This window comes from Oncorhynchus clarkii, chromosome 25 (assembly GCF_045791955.1).
Source record: "Oncorhynchus clarkii lewisi isolate Uvic-CL-2024 chromosome 25, UVic_Ocla_1.0, whole genome shotgun sequence".
Classification (NCBI taxonomy): domain Eukaryota; kingdom Metazoa; phylum Chordata; class Actinopteri; order Salmoniformes; family Salmonidae; genus Oncorhynchus; species Oncorhynchus clarkii.
Genome location: NC_092171.1, coordinates 45,033,814 through 45,053,939, shown reverse-complemented (window position 1 = coordinate 45,053,939; position 20,126 = coordinate 45,033,814). Strand labels below are relative to the sequence as shown.

The 20,126-nt window shown below is 45.4% G+C and overlaps 1 protein-coding gene across 1 annotated transcript; it reads left to right on the top strand.

Annotated features, from left to right (window-relative positions):
- Positions 1–972: 972 nt before the first annotated feature.
- Positions 973–19,730, top strand: LOC139383329 (pantothenate kinase 3-like). The gene is made up of 8 exons (XM_071127825.1): positions 973–1,447; positions 1,999–2,145; positions 8,784–8,989; positions 11,003–11,253; positions 13,315–13,491; positions 14,389–14,512; positions 15,642–15,767; positions 18,894–19,730. Exons 1-8 carry the CDS (start codon positions 1,204–1,206, stop codon positions 18,942–18,944), a joined length of 1,326 nt encoding a protein of 441 aa, XP_070983926.1. The 5' UTR covers positions 973–1,203; the 3' UTR covers positions 18,945–19,730.
- Positions 19,731–20,126: the final 396 nt, after the last annotated feature.

Sequence of the window (20,126 nt, the reverse complement as noted above, 5' to 3'; positions counted from 1 at the left end):
CTTGCCTAGTTAAATAAGTGCCAAAACATATGGTAACATTGCCAGAACAAGTGAAATGAACAGTAAACATTACACTCACAAAAGTTCCAAAGGAATAGAGACATTTCAAATGTCATATACAGTGTTGTAACGATGTGCAAATAGTTAAACTGCAAAAGGGAAAATAAATAAATATGCATTGTATTTTCCATAAGTGTTCGTTCTTCAATGGTTGCCCTTTTCTCGTGGCAACAGGCCTGAAATCTTTCTGCTGTGATGTCACACTGTGTTATTTCACCCAATAGATATGGGAGTTTCATTATCTATTCTATAAATTATGTCTAAACAGTGAGCAATTCACCAAATTCCTCTCAAGAGGTTGTGAAAATAAATGTACATTGTAAATGTATCTTTACGAGGGTTGCAGGTAACCTAGTGGTTGGGCCAATAACTGAAAGGTTGCTGGTTCGAATCCCTGAGCTGACTAGGTGTAACATTTCTCTGTGCCCTTGAGCAAGGTACTTAACCCTAATTGCTCCTGTAAGTTGCTCTGCATAAGAGTGTCTGCTAAATCAGTGGATCCTAGCACTCCTGGGGGTACTTGGCCTATCCATAGGGGGTACTTGATGAAACCAGAGCCCTTTGGTAAAATGCACATGAGGGGAAAGCAAAAATCAGTTTGGTGGTACATTAACTGAAAACGGTTGGTAAACCACTGTGCTAAATGACCTAAATGTCAACTCTTGGTGCTGTACTCCCCACCTTCTATTGAACGCGGAACCAATATTGTCCAATGACATGACTAGAACGGTCATGGCTAGAAGGGATCCAGCTTTTGTAAAAAAAACAAAAAATAAAATGTCACATATTAATTTTTCGAATTATCGTAACAGGATCATTAGGTTAATGTTATGAAAATGGTTTAGAGTTAGATTAAATGCAACAACAACAAAAAAAAATATTATACTTTTTGACGTTAATTTGACCGACTGGAACGTGTTGTTGAAGGGACGTTTAGGTTAGAAGGAATTGGCTCAGAGCTCCTGTCACTCTTCAGCATCATCTTGTTGTGAAAACGAAATGACATCAAAAAAAATAACTCAATTATAGCCAAAACAGATCCATTTTCATTTAGCTATCTTGTCAGCTTGAGATATTATCTCAGTCGGAACGCAGAATTTAATACTAATTGTATATCAAGACGTCATTCTTCAATTGTATTCAATGGAAAAACGGAATGGCCACCACGGCGAGAATGAACCGGAGACCGGGGAAAACGAAGAAACGGCGCCTGCTCCACCGAAACAGTCGTGTTCAAGGAGTGACGAGTCGAATATTTTTATATTAGACGGTAACAACACGGAGACGACCACGACCGGGGGTTGTGCCACTACCGACGAACGACGCACATCTACATCCAACTATTCGTCGAGGCAAAAGATTGACTCCCTGGGAAAAATCAGGCCACGTATGTCGAACCAGTAAATTATATTTAATGTTTTAACCTGTTTTGTTAATGTTAGTCTAACGGCAGCATAATAGATAATAGATGCGACCCTGTCATTTCCAGTTCTACAATGTGACTGTACGTTTCTCCAGCAGACAGACAAGATGGCGTCTCAGTGCACACTGCCCTAGAGGAGCACCGTGTTTACACAGCGGTCTACTGTTATTCTCATATTTATTAGCGTTGTATTTCGAGAAAATCGTTCAATAAGCTTTTGTGTCACGATTCCCCGACATTTTTAAGAAACAGTTGACACATTTTTAATAAATATATTGTAGTGTTATTTGATGCCAAACTTTACACATGAGTTGGGATTGCGCAGTAACCCCAGTGCTGTCAATGATAACTCATTGTGTAGTGTGTTGTTGACATTTTGATTTGCTGTTCACCCTCCCTCCTAATCACTTCCAGACCTGTCTCTATGCAGCAGCTCTATTTGTATGTACTGTTGCTGACATTTTGATTAACAAAGACTTGTTTCCTCTTTCTGTTTGGTCTCTGTGTCTGTACAGCCTTCCCATGGTTTGGGATGGACATCGGTGGCACCCTGGTGAAGCTGGTCTACTTTGAGCCCAAAGATATCACAGCCGAGGAGGAGCAGGAGGAGGTAGAGAACCTAAAGAGCATCCGGCGCTACCTGACCTCCAACATAGCCTACGGTAAGAATCTAATCACATTTTATTAGTCACAAATACACATGGTTAGTTAATGCGAGTGTAGCATAATGCTTGTGCTTCTAGATCCGACACTCCAGTAATATCTAACAAGTAATCTAACAATTCCCCAACAACCACCTCATACACACACATCTAAAGGGGTGAATGAGAAGATGTGCATATAAGTATATGGATGAGCGATGTCCGAGCGGTATAGGCAAGGTGCAGTAGATGTTATAAAATACAGTATGTGCATATGACATGAGTAATGTAAGATATGTAAACATTATTAAAGTGGCCAGTGATACATTTATTAAAGTGTCCAGTGATTAGGTCTCAATGTAGGCAGCAGCCTCTCTGTGTTAGTGACGGCTGTTTAGCAGTCTGATGGCCTTGAGATAGAAGCTATTTTTCAGTCTCCTGGTCCCAGCTTACCTATGGTAAGACCTCACCTGGCCCAGACTATAGACCTAACACAGCCTATGGTAAGACCTCACATGCCCAGTAATTTTCAATTGTATTGATTGTCCATTACAGGTGTTCACAGGGAACAGGTATAGCCTACAGAATGTTAAAACACCTCTGGAGAAAAGTTCCTATAGATGAGGTTTCCATTATCAGGCTGACAGTCAGTCCATCTAGAAGGCTGACAGTCAGTCCATCTAGAAGGCTGACAGTCAGTCCATCTAGAAGGCTGACAGACAGTCCATCTAGAAGGCTGACAGACAGACCATCTAGAAGGCTGACAGACAGTCCATCTAGAAGGCTGACAGACAGTCCATCTAGAAGGCTGACAGACAGACCATCTAGAAGGCTGACAGACAGTCCATCTAGAAGGCTGACAGTCAGACCATCTAGAAGGCTGACAGACAGTCCATCTAGAAGGCTGACAGACAGTCCATCTAGAAGGCTGACAGACAGACCATCTAGAAGGCTGACAGACAGTCCATCTAGAAGGCTGACAGACAGTCCATCTAGAAGGCTGACAGACAGTCCATCTAGAAGGCTGACAGACAGTCCATCTAGAAGGCTGACAGACAGTCCATCTAGAAGGCTGACAGACAGTCCATCTAGAAGGCTGACAGTCAGTCCATCTAGAAGGCTGACAGTCAGTCCATCTAGAAGGCTGACAGTCAGTCCATCTAGAAGGCTGACAGTCAGTCCATCTAGAAGGCTGACAGTCAGTCCATCTAGAAGGCTGACAGACAGTCCATCTAGAAGGCTGACAGTCAGTCCATCTAGAAGGCTGACAGACAGTCCATCTAGAAGGCTGACAGACAGTCCATCTAGAAGGCTGACAGACAGTCCATCTAGAAGGCTGACAGTCAGTCCATCTAGAAGGCTGACAGACAGTCCATCTAGAAGGCTGACAGACAGTCCATCTAGAAGGCTGACAGTCAGTCCATCTAGAAGGCTGACAGTCAGTCCATCTAGAAGGCTGACAGACAGTCCATCTAGAAGGCTGACAGTCAGTCCATCTAGAAGGCTGACAGTCAGTCCATCTAGAAGGCTGACAGTCAGTCCATCTAGAAGGCTGACAGTCAGTCCATCTAGAAGGCTGACAGACAGTCCATCTAGAAGGCTGACAGTCAGTCCATCTAGAAGGCTGACAGTCAGTCCATCTAGAAGGCTGACAGACAGTCCATCTAGAAGGCTGACAGACAGTCCATCTAGAAGGCTGACAGTCAGTCCATCTAGAAGGCTGACAGTCAGTCCATCTAGAAGGCTGACAGACAGTCCATCTAGAAGGCTGACAGTCAGTCCATCTAGAAGGCTGACAGTCAGTCCATCTAGAAGGCTGACAGACAGTCCATCTAGAAGGCTGACAGACAGTCCATCTAGAAGGCTGACAGTCAGTCCATCTAGAAGGCTGACAGTCAGTCCATCTAGAAGGCTGACAGACAGTCCATCTAGAAGGCTGACAGACAGTCCATCTAGAAGGCTGACAGACAGTCCAAAGCCCAAAGATATTGTTTTTGTTGTGTTGAACTTGACACTAACGTGTGTGTGTCTGAGAGTGAGGGGGTTATACTTTTTGTTGCTCATTGAATGTTATTTTTGCACACATGTAGCCTTGTGCACTTGATCGATGTCTGTCGTGGCCACTATATTAGAGCAAAAATAGAAAGCCTGTTTGTTTCATTATATTTCTACTTTAAGATGTTCTTTCCCCCAAGTGCAAATATTTAGATGTGTGTGTGGGGGGGGGGGGGGTCCTCTTCTGACTGTCCCAGGTGGAGATTACAAGAGGACATGGCCAGTTAAGGCCAGATCGTTCTTCAAGATGTTCAAACGTTTATAGATTACCAACAGGGTCAAAAATAATAATCACAAAATGCTGTCTGTCAAGTAGTACCGGTAACCAGTGTTGTCACATTCTCCAGTGGCCCTGCACTGTATTCCATTACCTGGGTAAGAGCTGATGTTCTATGTAGGGCTGGAACCATACCTGCAGGGTTCTAACTCTTTCCCCTGGTGGCACTGGCGCTACTAACTATTTCACTTGGTGGCACCAGCACATGATTTGGTCCTACCTAAGTTAATCAATAATGCCTGTGTCCCATAATGCACCTGCATTCCATACAGAAGCAGGCTAATAATGACTAGCCATCTTTTTAAATTAGCTGCCCTTGTGTTCTTGTGCTGATTTGGATAGATTTACTGAAAAATAAAATAGACTGTTATAAATCTGTATTTATTGCTGATTTTCAAAGTGCCGTATGTTCTTTTCTGCAAAGTCCTCTAGAGGGCAGAATAACTTTTGTTTTAAACAATACTTGATACCAAAACAATACCAGGGCAAAAAAAAAAGACTGATTTCACCCATTTTTTTTGTTTGGTTTTTCTCCAGGTTTTTGCTCTCAAAACCACTTTTTTTTCATAGAACATCCAATTTTGTTAATTTTCTAAGTCCACAGCAAGTGCTTAAAACACATCAGGGTACCATTTGAGAAATGTAGATAATTTTAGTGTAGTACCCTTTAATAATTCCGGCGCAGCCAGACTGTGTTTGGGTAGCAGTTTTGTAGTGCACTTTTGTGATGGAAGTTTCAAAACAAAATGGCCACTGGATTGATGCAAATAATCCTGATTCTGCCCTTCAGGCATAGGCTACTTTTTTTTAGGGGGGGGTTGTACTAATCAATATGGAAATGTAAAAAAATAAATAAAAAAAATATCCATTCGATAATGTATTTTAAAAATTAAATAAAAAATCCTCTAATCTTCACACAATACCCCATAATGACAGTGAAAACAGGTTTTTAGAAATGTGTGCAAATGTATTAAAAATATTTAAAAAACAATACCTTATTTTACGTAACTATTCAGACCCTTTGCCATGAGACCGAAATGTCATCCATTTTAGAATAAGGCTGTGAAGTAGCCAAATGTGGGGAAAAGTCAAGGGGTCTGAATACTTTACGAAGGCTCTCTATACAGCTCAGAAAGTCTTCAGACCCCTTGACTTTTTTCCACATTTTGTTGTTACAGCCTGAATTCAAATGGATTAAAAAAAATAAAAATAAAAACTCTACACACAATATCCCGTAATGACTTAAGTGAAAATGTGTTTTTAAAAATGATTGAACTGTCATTTGAACATAATCAAACCTAATTTAAAAACAGTGACCTATTATAAAATGGTTTAGGTGGCAACATTATAACTTTGATGTAAGTGTTAAAGGATTCTCCATCGGTTTGTAGCAGAGCATAACTATAAAATGTACCATAACTCTCCAGAAGACACAGATGTTCCATGTATAGTACTTAGACTGGGGATGAGTGTTCACTGACGACAAGGTGGTGCTGAGTGAGAGGCTGCCATGAATGGTGATGGATGGATGGTGATGGATGGGGATGGATGGTGATGGATGGGGATGGATGGTGATATGGGGATGGATGTGGATGTGGATGGTGATGGATGGATGGTGATGGATGGATGGATGGTGATGGAAGGATGGATGGGGATGGTGATGGATGGATGGTGATGGATGGATGGGTGGGGATGGATGGGTGGATGGATGTGGATGGTGATGGATGGATGGATGTGATGGATGGATGGATGGTGATGGTGATGGATGGATGGTGATGGATGGGGATGGATGGATGGGTGGGGATGGGTGGATGGGGATGGATGGTGATGGATGGATGGATGGATGGGGATGGATGGATGGGTGGGGATGGATGGGGATGGTGATGGATGGGGATGGATGGATGGATGGGGATGGATGGTGACTGATGGGGATGGATGGATGGGGATGGATGGATGGATGGGTGGGGATGGATGGATGGGTGGATGGGGATGGATGGTGATGGTGATGGATGGATGGATGGGTGGGGATGGATGGTGATGGGTGGATGGTGATGGATGGATGGTGATGGATGGATGGATGGGGATGGTTGGATGGGGATGGATGGGTGGGGATGGATGGATGGATGGGTGGATGGGGATGGATGGGGATGGGTGGGGATGGATGGATGGATGGATGGATGGATGGGTGGGGATGGATGGATGGATGGTGATGGATGGATGGATGGATGGGTGGGTGGGGATGGATGGATGGATGGATGGTGACTGATGGTGATGGATGGGGATGGATGGATGGGTGGGGATGGATGTGGATGAGTGTTCTCTGACGACAAGGTGGTGCTGAGTGAGAGGCTGCCATGGTTGGGGATGGATGGATGGTGATGGATGGATGGAAGCCACACTAAAGAACAATTACAATGGGAAATATCAGCTCAACATTTACAAAGCAGTTTTTATATTTTTGGCCCCCTTTTTCTCCCCAATTTCATGAACTCCAATTGTGAGTGAGAGGCTGCCATGGATGGGGATGGTGATGGATGGAAGCCACCCTAAAGAACCCTCCCCTAAACCGGACAAGTACGATCTTGTCTCATCGCTGCAACTCCCCAACGAGCTCAGGAGAGGCGAAAGTCGAGTCATGCGTCCCCTGAAACATGACCCGCCTAACCACGCTTCTTAACACCCGCGCGCTTAAACCCGGAAGCCAGCAGCACCAATGTGTCAACTGATGACCGGAGTCAGCTTGCAGGTGCACGGCCTGCCACAAGGGGTCGCTAGAGGGCGATGAGCCAAGTAAAGCCCGCCCCTGGCCAAACCCTCCCCTAACCCGGACGACGCTGGGCCAATTGTGCCCCGCCTTATGGGGCTCCCGGTCACGGCTGGTTGTGATACAGCCCCGGATCGAACCCCGGGCTGTAGTGACGTAACACCAGTGATGCATTGCTTCAGAGCACTGTGCCACTCGGGAAGACGTCTACAAAGCAGTTATATGAACACTGCTGTTTCTAGATATAATAGTTGTTTAAAAAGGGGGTGGAAAAATGGACAAGGCATATAGCTAGCCTGCTAGTTAGCGCAAGGGCAAGGCATATAGCTATCTTGCTAGTTAGCGCAAGGGCAAGGCATATAGCTAGCCTGCTAGTTAGCGCAAGGGCAAGGCATATAGCTATCTTGCTAGTTAGTGCAAGGGCAAGGCATATAGCTAGCCTGCTAGTAAGGGCAAGGCATATAGCTAGCCTGCTAGTAAGGGCAAGGCATATAGCTAGCCTGCTAGTAAGGGCAAGGCATATAGCTAGCCTGCTAGTAAGGGCAAGGCATATAGCTAGCCTGCTAGTAAGGGCAAGGCATATAGCTAGCCTGCTAGTAAGGGCAAGGCATATAGCTAGCCTGCTAGTAAGGGCAAGGCATATAGCTAGCCTGCTAGTAAGGGCAAGGCATATAGCTAGCCTGCTAGTAAGGGCAAGGCATATAGCTAGCCTGCTAGTAAGGGCAAGGCATATAGCTAGCCTGCTAGTAAGGGCAAGGCATATAGCTAGCCTGCTAGTAAGGGCAAGGCATATAGCTAGCCTGCTAGTAAGGGCAAGGCATATAGCTAGCCTGCTAGTAAGGGCAAGGCATATAGCTAGCCTGCTAGTAAGGGCAAGGCATATAGCTAGCCTGCTAGTAAGGGCAAGGCATATAGCTAGCCTGCTAGTAAGGGCAAGGCATATAGCTAGCCTGCTAGTAAGGGCAAGGCATATAGCTAGCCTGTTAGTAAGGGCAAGGCATACAGCTAGCCTGCTAGTAAGGGCAAGGCATACAGCTAGCCTGCTAGTTAACTTATTGTCTTTGAGAAGGTTGTTTACTTATGCACTACTAACTAGCTAGCTAGCTAGCTAACGCAGTAAAGCTATATTTACCATTTCTATATGACGCAAACCTCAACGAAAATCCCAAATCCTGGTAGCCTAGCGTCTAAGAAAGGTCACTTTTTCAAACCCCCTTTCCGGCAAGGTGGAGTTTAGGGTTAATGAATGTTGCTGCACGGATATCGAGAAGGGTGCAACTGCAGATCGCAATTCGTGGGTGTTCCGTCATGTGGTCATTCCCAGGAACCCCCCCCCCAGTAGAAGTAGTTAGATGCTAGAATGCCCAGATGCTTGAATGCCCTGAATTGCGGTCTGCAGTTGCACCCTTCTCGATATCCGTGCAGCAACATTCATGAACCCTAAGCTCATAGGATCTGTATCTGGAGAGTGTGTGTGTGTGTGTATCTGAAGGGAGGGGGGGGGGTGTGGGTAAAAACAATATGGACTAAGACGAGTATTCCTTCTGACGATGAATCTGCTAGGTAAGACTGGGATCAGAGATGTTCACCTGGAGATGAAGGATCTGACGATATGCGGACGCACAGGGAACCTCCACTTCATCCGCTTCCCCACCCAGGATCTGCCGGCCTTCCTACAGATGGCACGCAACAAACACTTCTCCAGCCTCCACACCACCCTCTGTGCCACCGGAGGGGGTGCCTACAAGTTTGAGTTTGACTTCCGGCAGGTGGGTACAGTAAACCGGGAAAAGATTTTAGCGGGAAAGAGAGCGACCATCCTTCCTAGTTACTGTAATGTTTTGCAGGTTAGCGTTTCTCATCCTGAATGTTGTTCTAGAGACAGCTCCTCTGAGTGGTCACTAGCAGGCTAGCGTTTCTCATCCTGAATGTTGTTCTGGAGGCAGCTCCTCAGAGTGGTCACTAGCAGGTTAGCGTTTCTCATCCTGAATGTTGTTCTGAAGGCAGCTCCTCAGTGGTCACTAGCAGGCTAGCGTTTCTCATCCTGAATGTTGTTCTGGAGGCAGCTCCTCAGAGTGGTCACTAGCAGGTTAGCGTTTCTCATCCTGAATGTTGTTCTGGAGGCAGCTCCTCAGAGTGGTCACTAGCAGGTTAGCGTTTCTCATCCTGAATGTTGTTCTGGAGGCAGCTCCTCAGAGTGGTCACTAGCAGGTTAGCGTTTCTCATCCTGAATGTTGTTCTGGAGGCAGCTCCTCAGAGTGGTCACTCAACAGTTTCCTGTGTGTATCAAGAATGGTCCACCCACCCAAAGGACATCCAGCCAATTTGACACGACTGTGGGAAGCCTTGGAGTCGACATGGACCAGAATCCCTGTGGAACGCTTTAGACACCTTGTAGAGTCCATGTCCCGACGAATTAAGGCTGTTCCGAGGGCAAAAGGGGAAGGTGTTCCTAATGTTTAGTATAGTCAGTAAATGTATTAGACAATTTCAACTATTTTTTAAATGCTGTTATATGGTGAATTGAGGAAAATAACTTCCCGTTCTCAGGTGGCTGACCTCCTGTCCTCTCTCTTCTCCTCAGATGGCTGACCTCCTGTCCTCTCTTCTCCTCAGATGGCTGACCTCCTGTCCTCTCTCTTCTCCTCAGGTGGCTGACCTTCTGTCCTCTCTCTTCTCCTCAGATGGCTGACCTCCTGTCCTCTCTCTTCTCCTCAGATGGCTGACCTCCTGTCCTCTCTCTTCTCCTCAGATGGCTGACCTCCTGTCCTCTCTTCTCCTCAGATGGCTGACCTCCTGTCCTCTCTTCTCCTCAGATGGCTGACCTCCTGTCCTCTCTCTTCTCCTCAGATGGCTGACCTCCTGTCCTCTCTCTTCTCCTCAGATGGCTGACCTCCTGTCCTCTCTCTTCTCCTCAGATGGCTGACCTCTCTTCTCTCCTCAGATGGCTGACCACCTCTCCTCTCTCTTCTCCTCAGATGGCTGACCTCCTGTCCTCTCTCTTCTCCTCAGATGGCTGACCTCTCTTCTCTCCTCAGATGGCTGACCACCTGTCCTCTCTCTTCTCCTCAGGTGGCTGACCTCTCCTCTCTTCTCCTCAGATGGCTGACCTCCTGTCCTCTCTTCTCCTCAGATGGCTGACCTCCTGTCCTCTCTCTTCTCCTCAGATGGCTGACCACCTGTCCTCTCTCTTCTCCTCAGATGGCTGACCACCTGTCCTCTCTCTTCTCCTCAGATGGCTGACCTCCTGTCCTCTCTTCTCCTCAGATGGCTGACCACCTCTCCTCTCTTCTCTCCTCAGATGGCTGATCTCCTGTCCTCTCTCTTCTCCTCAGATGGCTGACCTCCTGTCCTCTCTCTTCTCCTCAGATGGCTGACCTCCTGTCCTTTCTCTTCTCCTCAGATGGCTGACCTTCTGTCCTCTCTTCTCTTCAATGGCTGACCTTCTGTCCTCTCTTCTCCTCAATGGCTGACCTTCTCTCCTCTCTTCTCTCCTCAGATGGCTGACCTCCTCTTCTCTCCTCAGATGGCTGACCTTCTGTCCTCTCCTCTCTCCTCAGATGGCTGACCTCCTGTCCTTTCTGCTCCTCAGATGGCTGACCACCTCTCCTCTCCTCAGATGGCTGACCTCCTGTCCACTCCTCAGATGGCTGACCACCTCTCCTCAGATGGCTGACCACCTCTCCTCTCTCCTCAGATGGCTGACCAACTCTCCTCTCCTCAGATGGCTGACCTCCTCTCCTCTCTCCTCAGATGGCTGACCTCCTCTCCTCTCCCCTCAGATGGCTGATCTCCAGCTGCTGAAGCTAGACGAGCTGGACTGTCTGATACGGGGTGTACTCTACATAGACTCAGTGGTGTCCAATCCTTCAGAGTGTTACTACTATGAGAACCCTACAGACCCTGAACACTGTGTCCAGAAACCCTTCACTCTGGAGAACCCTTACCCTCTACTGCTGGTCAACATCGGCTCTGGCGTCAGCATTCTGGCCGTCTACTCTAAGAACAACTACAAACGAGTAACCGGGACCAGGTAAGGTCAGCATGCGGTCACTGGGTGGTCGAGTCTGTCACCTGAGTCTATTAACCACATTCAACCCCCCCCCCCACCCCCCCAAAAAAGATGTAGACATACATTTGTGTTCTATTTCCTGCTGTGATTTCATTTCCTGTTTTACATCACTTCACTGTTTTTTTTTTTGTGTCATGTAGCCTAGGCCGAAGGGGGATAAAAGCGAAGCACTTCCTTTTCAGAGATGTTTTTCTCTACATGTTGAAAAGGGGCCAAGTTGAACCTTGAACCTGTGAAATGGTTAAGCGTTTTGAACTGACTTACCGACACAGCAAAACATCAATGTACATAATTGTATTCACACCACTATTTAAGCATTCACAAAACATCTGTACATGGACCAAAAAAGTGTTACAAACACTTGCTTACAGGCAACATCCTATAGGTTATTGCCAATAAAAGGTCACAATTTGATGCACAGCGTTCGATTTGGCTGCTGGGGGGCAGATGGCAGACCCCCCCCCAGCTCCGCTAAAATCATTGAGGGGAGGGGGGTTGGCTGCCATTTTACGGCCTCCTAACCAACTGTGCTGTTTTGTACATAATGTTGCTGCTACCGTCTCTTATGACCGAAAATAACTTCCGGACATCAGAACAGCGATTAATCACCACGAATTGGAGAAAGATTTATTTCTTTAATGAGTCTGACGTGAAGGAGATACTGCTTCTCCGAGCCCAAATCCCCATCATTCACGTGAAGAAAAGACGTGGAAAATAAACTGGATGAGCTCTGTTTGAGCCTGTCCTACCGACAGGACATTTAAAAACTGTAAAATCTTGTGTTTCACCGAGTCGTAGCTGAACGACGACATGGATAATATTAATTTGACTGTGTTTTCTGTGGATCGGCTTGACAGAACAGCTACGTCTGGTAAGACGAGGGGTGGTGGTCTGTATCTATTTGTCAATAAAAGCTGGTTCGCGATGCCTAATATTAAGGAAGTCTCAAGGTATTGCTCGCCCGAGGTAGAGTACCTCATGATAAGCTGTAGACCACACTATCTACCAAGAGTTTTATCTATTTACCATCTGTTTTACCTTCTATCTACCAGCATGTCACAGAGGAGAAAACATTCTAGACTACCTTTACTCCACACACACACAAACGTGTGCAAAGCTCTCCCTCGCCCCTCCCATTTGGCAAATCTGACCACAATTCTATACATGTGATATGCTTTACTTTTGTTTTCCTGCATTTAGTAAAAAACAGGGAATGCATCACCTCTTCTACCATTCATTCCAATTGACTCATTTTTGGATTTCTCCATTACCAAGATGGCTGCCATTTGGCCCTGTTTTTGAAACTTTGAGGGTTTTATGACATATAACCTCTCTAGTAATTTAATAGGATCTCTGATTATCTGCTAGCTTTTCCTCCACTGACTGATGGTTGTCCTAGCCTGAAATCCAGAACCTGTTTTTGTGCTTACATTCCACTCCTTGTGTTCTGTGTTCTGACAAGGAATGGAATTTTAGCTAAACCAGACTGGTATCCAGGCTATGGTTGCTCAACCAGACTGGTATCCAGGCTATGGTTGCTCAACCAGACTGGTACCCAGGCTGTGGTTGCTCAACCAGACTGGTACCCAGGCTGTGGTTGCTCAACCAGACTGGTACCCAGGCTATGGTTGCTCAACCAGACTGGTACCCAGGCTATGGGAGCTCCCCTTGCCTCTGTTTGTTGTCCTTGGTAGTTTCCCGGTCTGGCACATGAGTGCTCGGGCCCTGTCTGTCATAATGGTCCTGTGTGCTGCATGGCTAGAGGCAGGAGGGGACACGGAGCGGTTTCCTTTAGATTCTGATCTCAGGACAGATGTTGAATTTCCACCACCATTCGTTAAGGTTTAGGATCGGGAGAGGGGAAGCTGATCCTAGATCTGTACCTAGACCTGTACCTCTGTACCCCCCCCCCCCCCCCTTGGAGCCTAGGAAGGAGGAGCCTGGAACATTTTGGAGTGATTTCTAAGAATATGGTGGTAGGTTACTACAGGTTATAACCGTGTTCTGTGTTTCCCCATGCAGTCTGGGTGGAGGGACATTCCTGGGGCTGTGCTGTTTACTGACTGGCTGCTCCAGCTTTGAGGAGGCTCTGGAGATGGCGTCGCAGGGGGAGAGCACGCACGTGGATAAGCTAGTACGGGACATCTACGGAGGGGACTACGAGCGCTTCGGCCTCCCCGGCTGGGCTGTGGCCTCCAGGTAAACCGTTAGCAATACCCGGGGTGTATTCATTAGTGCACATCGTAGCAAAATGTTTTGCAACAGGTAGCCTAGCGTTTTAAGAATGTTTGGTCAGTAATGGAAAGGTCGCTGGTTCGAATCTCTGAGCCGACTAACTGAAAAATCTGTCTGTGCCGTTGAGCAAGGCACTTAAACCTAATTGCTCTTGTAAGTAGCTCTGGACATCATGTATTTCTGCCTTGTAGTTTTAGGAACATGATGTAGTTTTAGGAACATGATGTAGTTTTAGGAACATGATGTAGTTTTAGGAACATGATGTTGTTCTGTCTTGTAGTTTTAGGAACATGATGTTGTTCTGCCTTGTAGTTTTAGGAACATGATGTAGTTTTAGGAACATGATGTAGTTTTAGGAACATGATGTAGTTTTAGGAACATGATGTAGTTTTAGGAACATGATGTAGTTTTAGGAACATGATGTTGTTTTAGGAACATGATGTTGTTCTGTCTTGTAGTTTTAGGAACATGATGTTGTTCTGTCTTGTAGTTTTAGGAACATGATGTATTTCTGTCTTGTAGTTTTAGAAACATGATGTTGTTCTGTCTTGTAGTTTTAGGAACATGATGTTGTTCTGTCTTGTAGTTTTAGGAACATGATGTATTTCTGCCTTGTAGTTTTGTGAACATGATGTATTTCTGTCTTGTAGTTTTAGGAACATGATGTATTTCTGCCTTGTAGTTTTAGGAACATGGTGTGTTTCTGTCTTGTAGTTTTGGGAACATGATGTAGTTTTAGGAACATGATGTATTTCTGCCTTGTAGTTTTAGGAACATGATGTATTTCTGCCTTGTAGTTTTGGGAACATGATGTATTTCTGCCTTGTAGTTTTGGAAACATGATGTTGTTCTGTCTTGTAGTTTTGGGAACATGGTGTGTAAAGAGAAGCGGGAGTCCATCTCTAAAGAGGACCTAGCCAGAGCCACCCTGGTATCCATCACCAACAACATCGGCTCCATCACCAGGATGGTTGCGCTCAACGAGGTACTTCACTACTTCACAATGCACCCTATTCCCTATATAGTGCATCACCAGGGCCCTGGTCAATAGTAGTGCACTATATCTAAACTGACGTAGTGTATTTGTACAATTTGAAATTGTGAATAAATATAGCGGTAATAAATATAGGAAACAGGCTGCTGTTTCAGACAGCAAACAGGCTGCCGTTTCAGACGGCAAACAGGCTGCAATTTCAGACAGCAAACAGGCTGCCGTTTCAGACAGCAAACAGGCTGCCGTTTCAGACAGCAAACAGGCTGCAATTTCAGACAGCAAACAGGCTGCCGTTTCAGGCAGGAAACATCACCCAGAGATGTGTTCAGGGGGGATGTTCAGGGGAGAGCTGCATGTTCAGGGGAGAGCTGGATGTTCAGGGGGGATGTTCAGGGGGGCGCTGGATGTTCAGGGGAGAGCTGGATGTTCAGGGGAGAGCTGGATGTTCAGGGGAGAGCTGGGTGTTCAGGGGAGATGTTCAGGGGAGAGCTGGGTGTTCAGGGGAGAGCTGGGTGTTCAGGGGAGATGTTCAGGGGAGAGCTGGATGTTCAGGGGAGATGTTCAGGGGAGAGCTGGGTGTTCAGGGGAGATGTTCAGGGGAGATGTTCAGGGGAGAGCTGGGTGTTCAGGGGAGAGCTGGGTGTTCAGGGGAGAGCTGGATGTTCAGGGGAGAGCTGGATGTTCAGGGGAGAGCTGGGTGTTCAGGGGAGAGCTGGGTGTTCAGGGGAGAGCTGGGTGTTCAGGGGAGAGCTGGATGTTCAGGGGAGAGCTGGATGTTCAGGGGAGAGCTGGATGTTCTCTCTTTGCCTTCAGCCTCTTTATGATGCTGCCTTGTGGAATCTGGATCAAGCAGCATTGTACAGGGCTATGAAGGCACTGGGCTCTGCTTCAGCCACTCTGCTCCAGTCTGCATTGGAACTTGTTTTATTTTTCATGTCTGTTATTGATTTGAGAAATGTAACTTAATCTTAAAATATTTAAATGAATATCAGGTTGAAATGACCCATTTGTAATCATCCGTTTTACAACCATGAGGTGATATTAAAAATAAGTGTTCCTAATGACCTGTACCCCCCCCCCCCCCCCCCCCCCCCCCCCCCCTGTTTGTGTTTCTGTTCAGAACATTGAGAGGGTGGTGTTCGTAGGGAACTTCCTGAGGGTGAACACCCTGTCCATGAAGCTGTTGGCCTACGCCATGGATTACTGGTCTAAAGGCCAGCTGAAAGCCCTGTTCCTCAGACACGAGGTAAGACTGTCTACTGGCCTACGCCATGGATTACTGGTCTAAAGGCCAGCTGAAAGCCCTGTTCCTCAGACACGAGGTAAGACTGTCCACTGGCCTACGCCATGGATTACTGGTCTAAAGGCCAGCTGAAAGCCCTGTTCCTCAGACACGAGGTAAGACTGTCTACTGGCCTACGCCATGGATTACTGGTCTAAAGGCCAGCTGAAAGCCCTGTTCCTCAGACACGAGGTAAGACTGTCTACTGGTCTGAAAGCCCTGTTCCTCAGACACGAGGTAAGACTGTCTACTGGTCTGAAAGCCCTGTTCCTCAGACACGAGGTAAGACTGTCTACTGGTCTGAAAGCCCTGTTCCTCAGACACGAGGTAAGACTGTCTACTGGTCTGAAAGCCCTGTTCCTCAGACACGAGGTAAGGTATTCAGTCAACCTGTAGTAAAGCCCTGTTCCTCAGACACGAGGTAAGGTATTCAGTCAACCTGTAGTAAAGCCCTAGTGTGATGGAGTATAATATATATTTTTTAAATGTCCCTTGACGATGTATCTGCTTGGTTCAGTCTGTACAGTACCTTCAGAAAATATTCACACCTCTTGACTTTTTCCACATTTTGTTACGTTACAAGGTGGTCTAATAATCATTTTCTACACAAAATACTTTTGTCAAAGGTGAAGAACATTTTGAACATTTGTAAAACAATGTAAAATAAAACACTATCTTGATTACATCAGTATTCAACCCCCTGAGTCAATACATATTAGAATCACTTTTGGCAGTAACTATAGCTATGAGCTTTCTGGATACGTCTCTAGGAGCTATGAGTCTTTCTGGATACGTCTCTAGGAGCTATGAATCTTTCTGGATAATTCTCTAGGAGCTATGAGTCTTTCTGGATAATTCTCTAGGAGATATGAGTCTTTCTGGATAATTCTCTAGGAGCTATGAGTCTTTCTGGATAATTCTCTAGGAGCTATGAGTCTTTCTGGATACGTCTCTAGGAGCTATGAGTCTTTCTGGATACGTCTCTAGGAGCTATGAGCTTTCTGGATACGTCTCTAGGAGCTATGAGTCTTTCTGGATACGTCTCTAAGAGCTATGAGTCTTTCTGGATAATTCTCTTAAGAGCTTTGCACACCTGGATTGTACAATATTTGAAAATTATTATTTTAAAAATTGGTTGTTGATCAGTGCTAGACAGCCATTTTCAAGTCTTGCCATATATTTTCAAGCCAATTTAAGTCAAAACTGTAACTAGGCCACTCAGGAACATTCAATGTCGTCTTGGGAAGCAACTCCAGTGTAGATTTGGCCTTGTGTTTTTGGTTATTGTCCTGCTGAAAGGTGAATTTGTTTCCCAGTGTCTGTTGGAAAGCAGACTGAACCAGGTTTTCCTCTGGGATTTTGGCTGTGCTTAGCTCTAGTCCATTTCTTTTTATCCTAAAAAACTCCCCAATCCTTGCCGATGACAAGGATACCCATAACATAATCAATCAAATGTATTCATAGAGCCCTTTTTACATCTGCAGATGTCACAAAGTGCTGTACAGAAACACAATCTAAAACTCCAAACACCAAGCAATGCAGGTGTAGAAGCACGGTGGCTTGGAAAAAAAACTCCCTTGAAAGGCCAAAACCTAGGAAGAAACCTAGAGAGGAACCAGGCTCTGGGGGGTGGCCGGTCCGCTATTGGCTGTGCCTGGTGGAAATTTATAAGAGTACATTGTTTTTCAATGTCAAATTGGTGGAGATTTATAAGAGTACATGGCAATTTAGGCCAGATTGTTCTTCAAGATGTTAAAATGTTCATAAATGACCAGCATGGTCAGATAATAATAATCACAGTGGTTGTCGAGGAACAAGTCAGCACCTCAGGAGTAAATGTCAGTTGGCTTTTCATAGCAGCAACCACTATGCTTGAAAATATTGAGTGGTACTAAGTGATGTTGTCTTAGATTTGCCCCAAACATAACACTTTGTATTCAGGACACAAAGTTAATTTCTTTGCCAATTTTTTTTAGCAGTTTTACTTTAGTGCCTTGTTGCAAACAGGATGCGTTTTAAGGAATATTTTTATTCTGTACAGGCTTCCTTCTTTTCACTCTTGTCATTTAGGTTAGTATTGTGGAGTAACTACCATGTTGTTGATCCATCCTCAGTGTTCTCCCATCACAGCCGTTAAACTCTGTAACTGTTTTAAAGTCACCATTGACCTCCATGGTGAAATCCCTGAGCGGTTTCCTTCCTCTCCGGCAACTGAGTTAGGAAGGACGCCTGTAACTTTGTAGTGACTGGGTGTATTGATACATCATCCAAAGTGTAATTAATGCGCAACACTTATTGCAGACAGTCCATGGCACTTATGTGACTTGTTAAGCACGTTTTAATCAGGTTTGCCGTAAACAAACGGGTTGAATTCGAGTCGAGACATTTCAGGTTTTCATTTTTTATTAATTTGTCAAATAATTCTACAAACATAATTCCACTTGGACATTATGGGGTTATTGTGTGTAGACCAGTGACACAACATCTCAATTTAATACATTTTAAATTCAGGCATCGAATGCCTTTTTTGAATCATAGTTATACAATTGGAAAAACATTACAATACATTTCACAACATAGGCCCTCAGGCCACTACTCTACTACCGCATATCTACAACACTAAATCCATGTGCATAACAACAAAATGTGTAGAAAGTCCAGGAGTGTAGACCAGTAACACAACCAGTGACCAGTGTAACAACAACATGTGTAGAAAGTCCAGGAGTGTAGACCAGTAACACAACCAGTGACCAGTGTAACAACAAAATGTGTAGAAAGTCCAGGAGTGTAGACCAGTACAACCAGTGACCAGTGTAACAACAAAATGTGTAGAAAGGGTGTGAATACTTTGTGAAGGCCCTGTAGATACACATACTGGTAAACGCCATGGGAAGAGGGACTAAAGTAGCGCAGTAAGACGAGGTAAAGCTCTTCCTTGATCAATCCTTCAGACAAAGTAAAAGGATGGAACGGAACAACGTATTCTCTTGTATATCTGCTCAGTTTGTATTTCAAAACACCGTGAGAAAGTGAGAGATCTGCAGTAAACTAAACTAACATTATAGTTTTTGTTGTTGTTGTTGTCGTCAGGGCTACTTCGGATCAGTCGGGGCTTTGCTGGAACTCCTGGATCCATCCTGATTGCTACGGTGGCCCTGAAGGTTAAGACCCAAGGACTGCTCTCACCCAAAGCCAGACTCGCACTAAGACTGTTAAACCAAAGACCGTCCGTCCAGCAGGACCTTTACACATTTATCCACACTCTATTGGTGTGCCTGTACAAGTAGCCAGGTAGGTAGCCTGTACAAGTAGCCAGGTAGGTAGCCTGTACAAGTAGCCAGGTAGGTAGCCATGTAGGTGGGCTGTATAGTAGACAAGTAGCCTGGTCCGTCTGCATACGTTTGACAGGAATATGAATCCCACCAGGAACGACCACCGATGTTGCCTTAACTGCTGGATAATCACGTCTGTTTGACATGTTTAATATAATTGCTTGATTGCTCTGTCGCCATCAGCAGCCGATGGCTCAGCTCTAGATGTTGACCTCCATAGAAGGCTCCATGGCTGGGGCCCAATGGGCATTCTACTGGCACTCGCGTCAGGGTTCATTCCAGCCAATACAGGAAGTACATTGACGTTTCGATTCTCTTCAATGCTTTTCATTTAGGAAAATGTGGAATTTGGTTTACTTTCTGAATTGACAGGATTTGTAATGGAATTGATCTCAACCCTGATTTACTGTTACGTAAAATTTATTTTGTATTTTTTACTATTGTTTACTGTGACGTTTTTCAGCTCAGCTGCAAAGTAATTGCTACATATTGATGGAAGAGGTTTTGATTGATATCTGATAATGGCAAATGGAATATTTGTGGGTCTGTTTTGGACATAAATGTTAAGTTTTTCACCTGAATGAACTGTTACCAACGAATCTGACTCTTATTCAACTTTACATGATAGTTAAACATTTAGTCTTTATTCTGCCTTGAGACAATCTATCCTCTCTCTGTCTCCATCTCTCTCTGTCTCTCTCTCTCTCCCTCTGTCTCCCTCTGTCTCTCTCGCTCTGTCTCTGTTTCGCTCTGTCTTGCTCTGTCTCTCTGTCTCTGTCTCTCTCTGTCTCTCCGTCTGTCTCTGTCTTGCTCTCTCTCTCTCTCCGTCTCTCTGTCTTGCTCTCTGTCTGTCTCTCTCCCTCTGTCTCCCTCTGTCTCTCTCGCTCTCCCTCTGTCTTGCTCTCTCTCTGTCTCTCCGTCTGTCTCTGTCTCTCCCTCTGTCTCTCTCTCTCTCTGTCTGTCTCTCGCTGTTTCGCTCTGTCTTGCTGTC

Bases quoted from the DNA above. Each gene is read 5' to 3' on its own strand.
- LOC139383329 (XM_071127825.1), top strand. From the start codon at position 1,204: ATGGAAAAACGGAATGGCCACCACGGCGAGAATGAACCGGAGACCGGG. The intron at 2,146-8,783 runs GTAAGAATCTAA...TGAATCTGCTAG, and splicing joins GACCTCCAACATAGCCTACG to GTAAGACTGGGATCAGAGAT. The intron at 15,768-18,893 runs GTAAGACTGTCT...TGTTGTCGTCAG, and splicing joins CCCTGTTCCTCAGACACGAG to GGCTACTTCGGATCAGTCGG.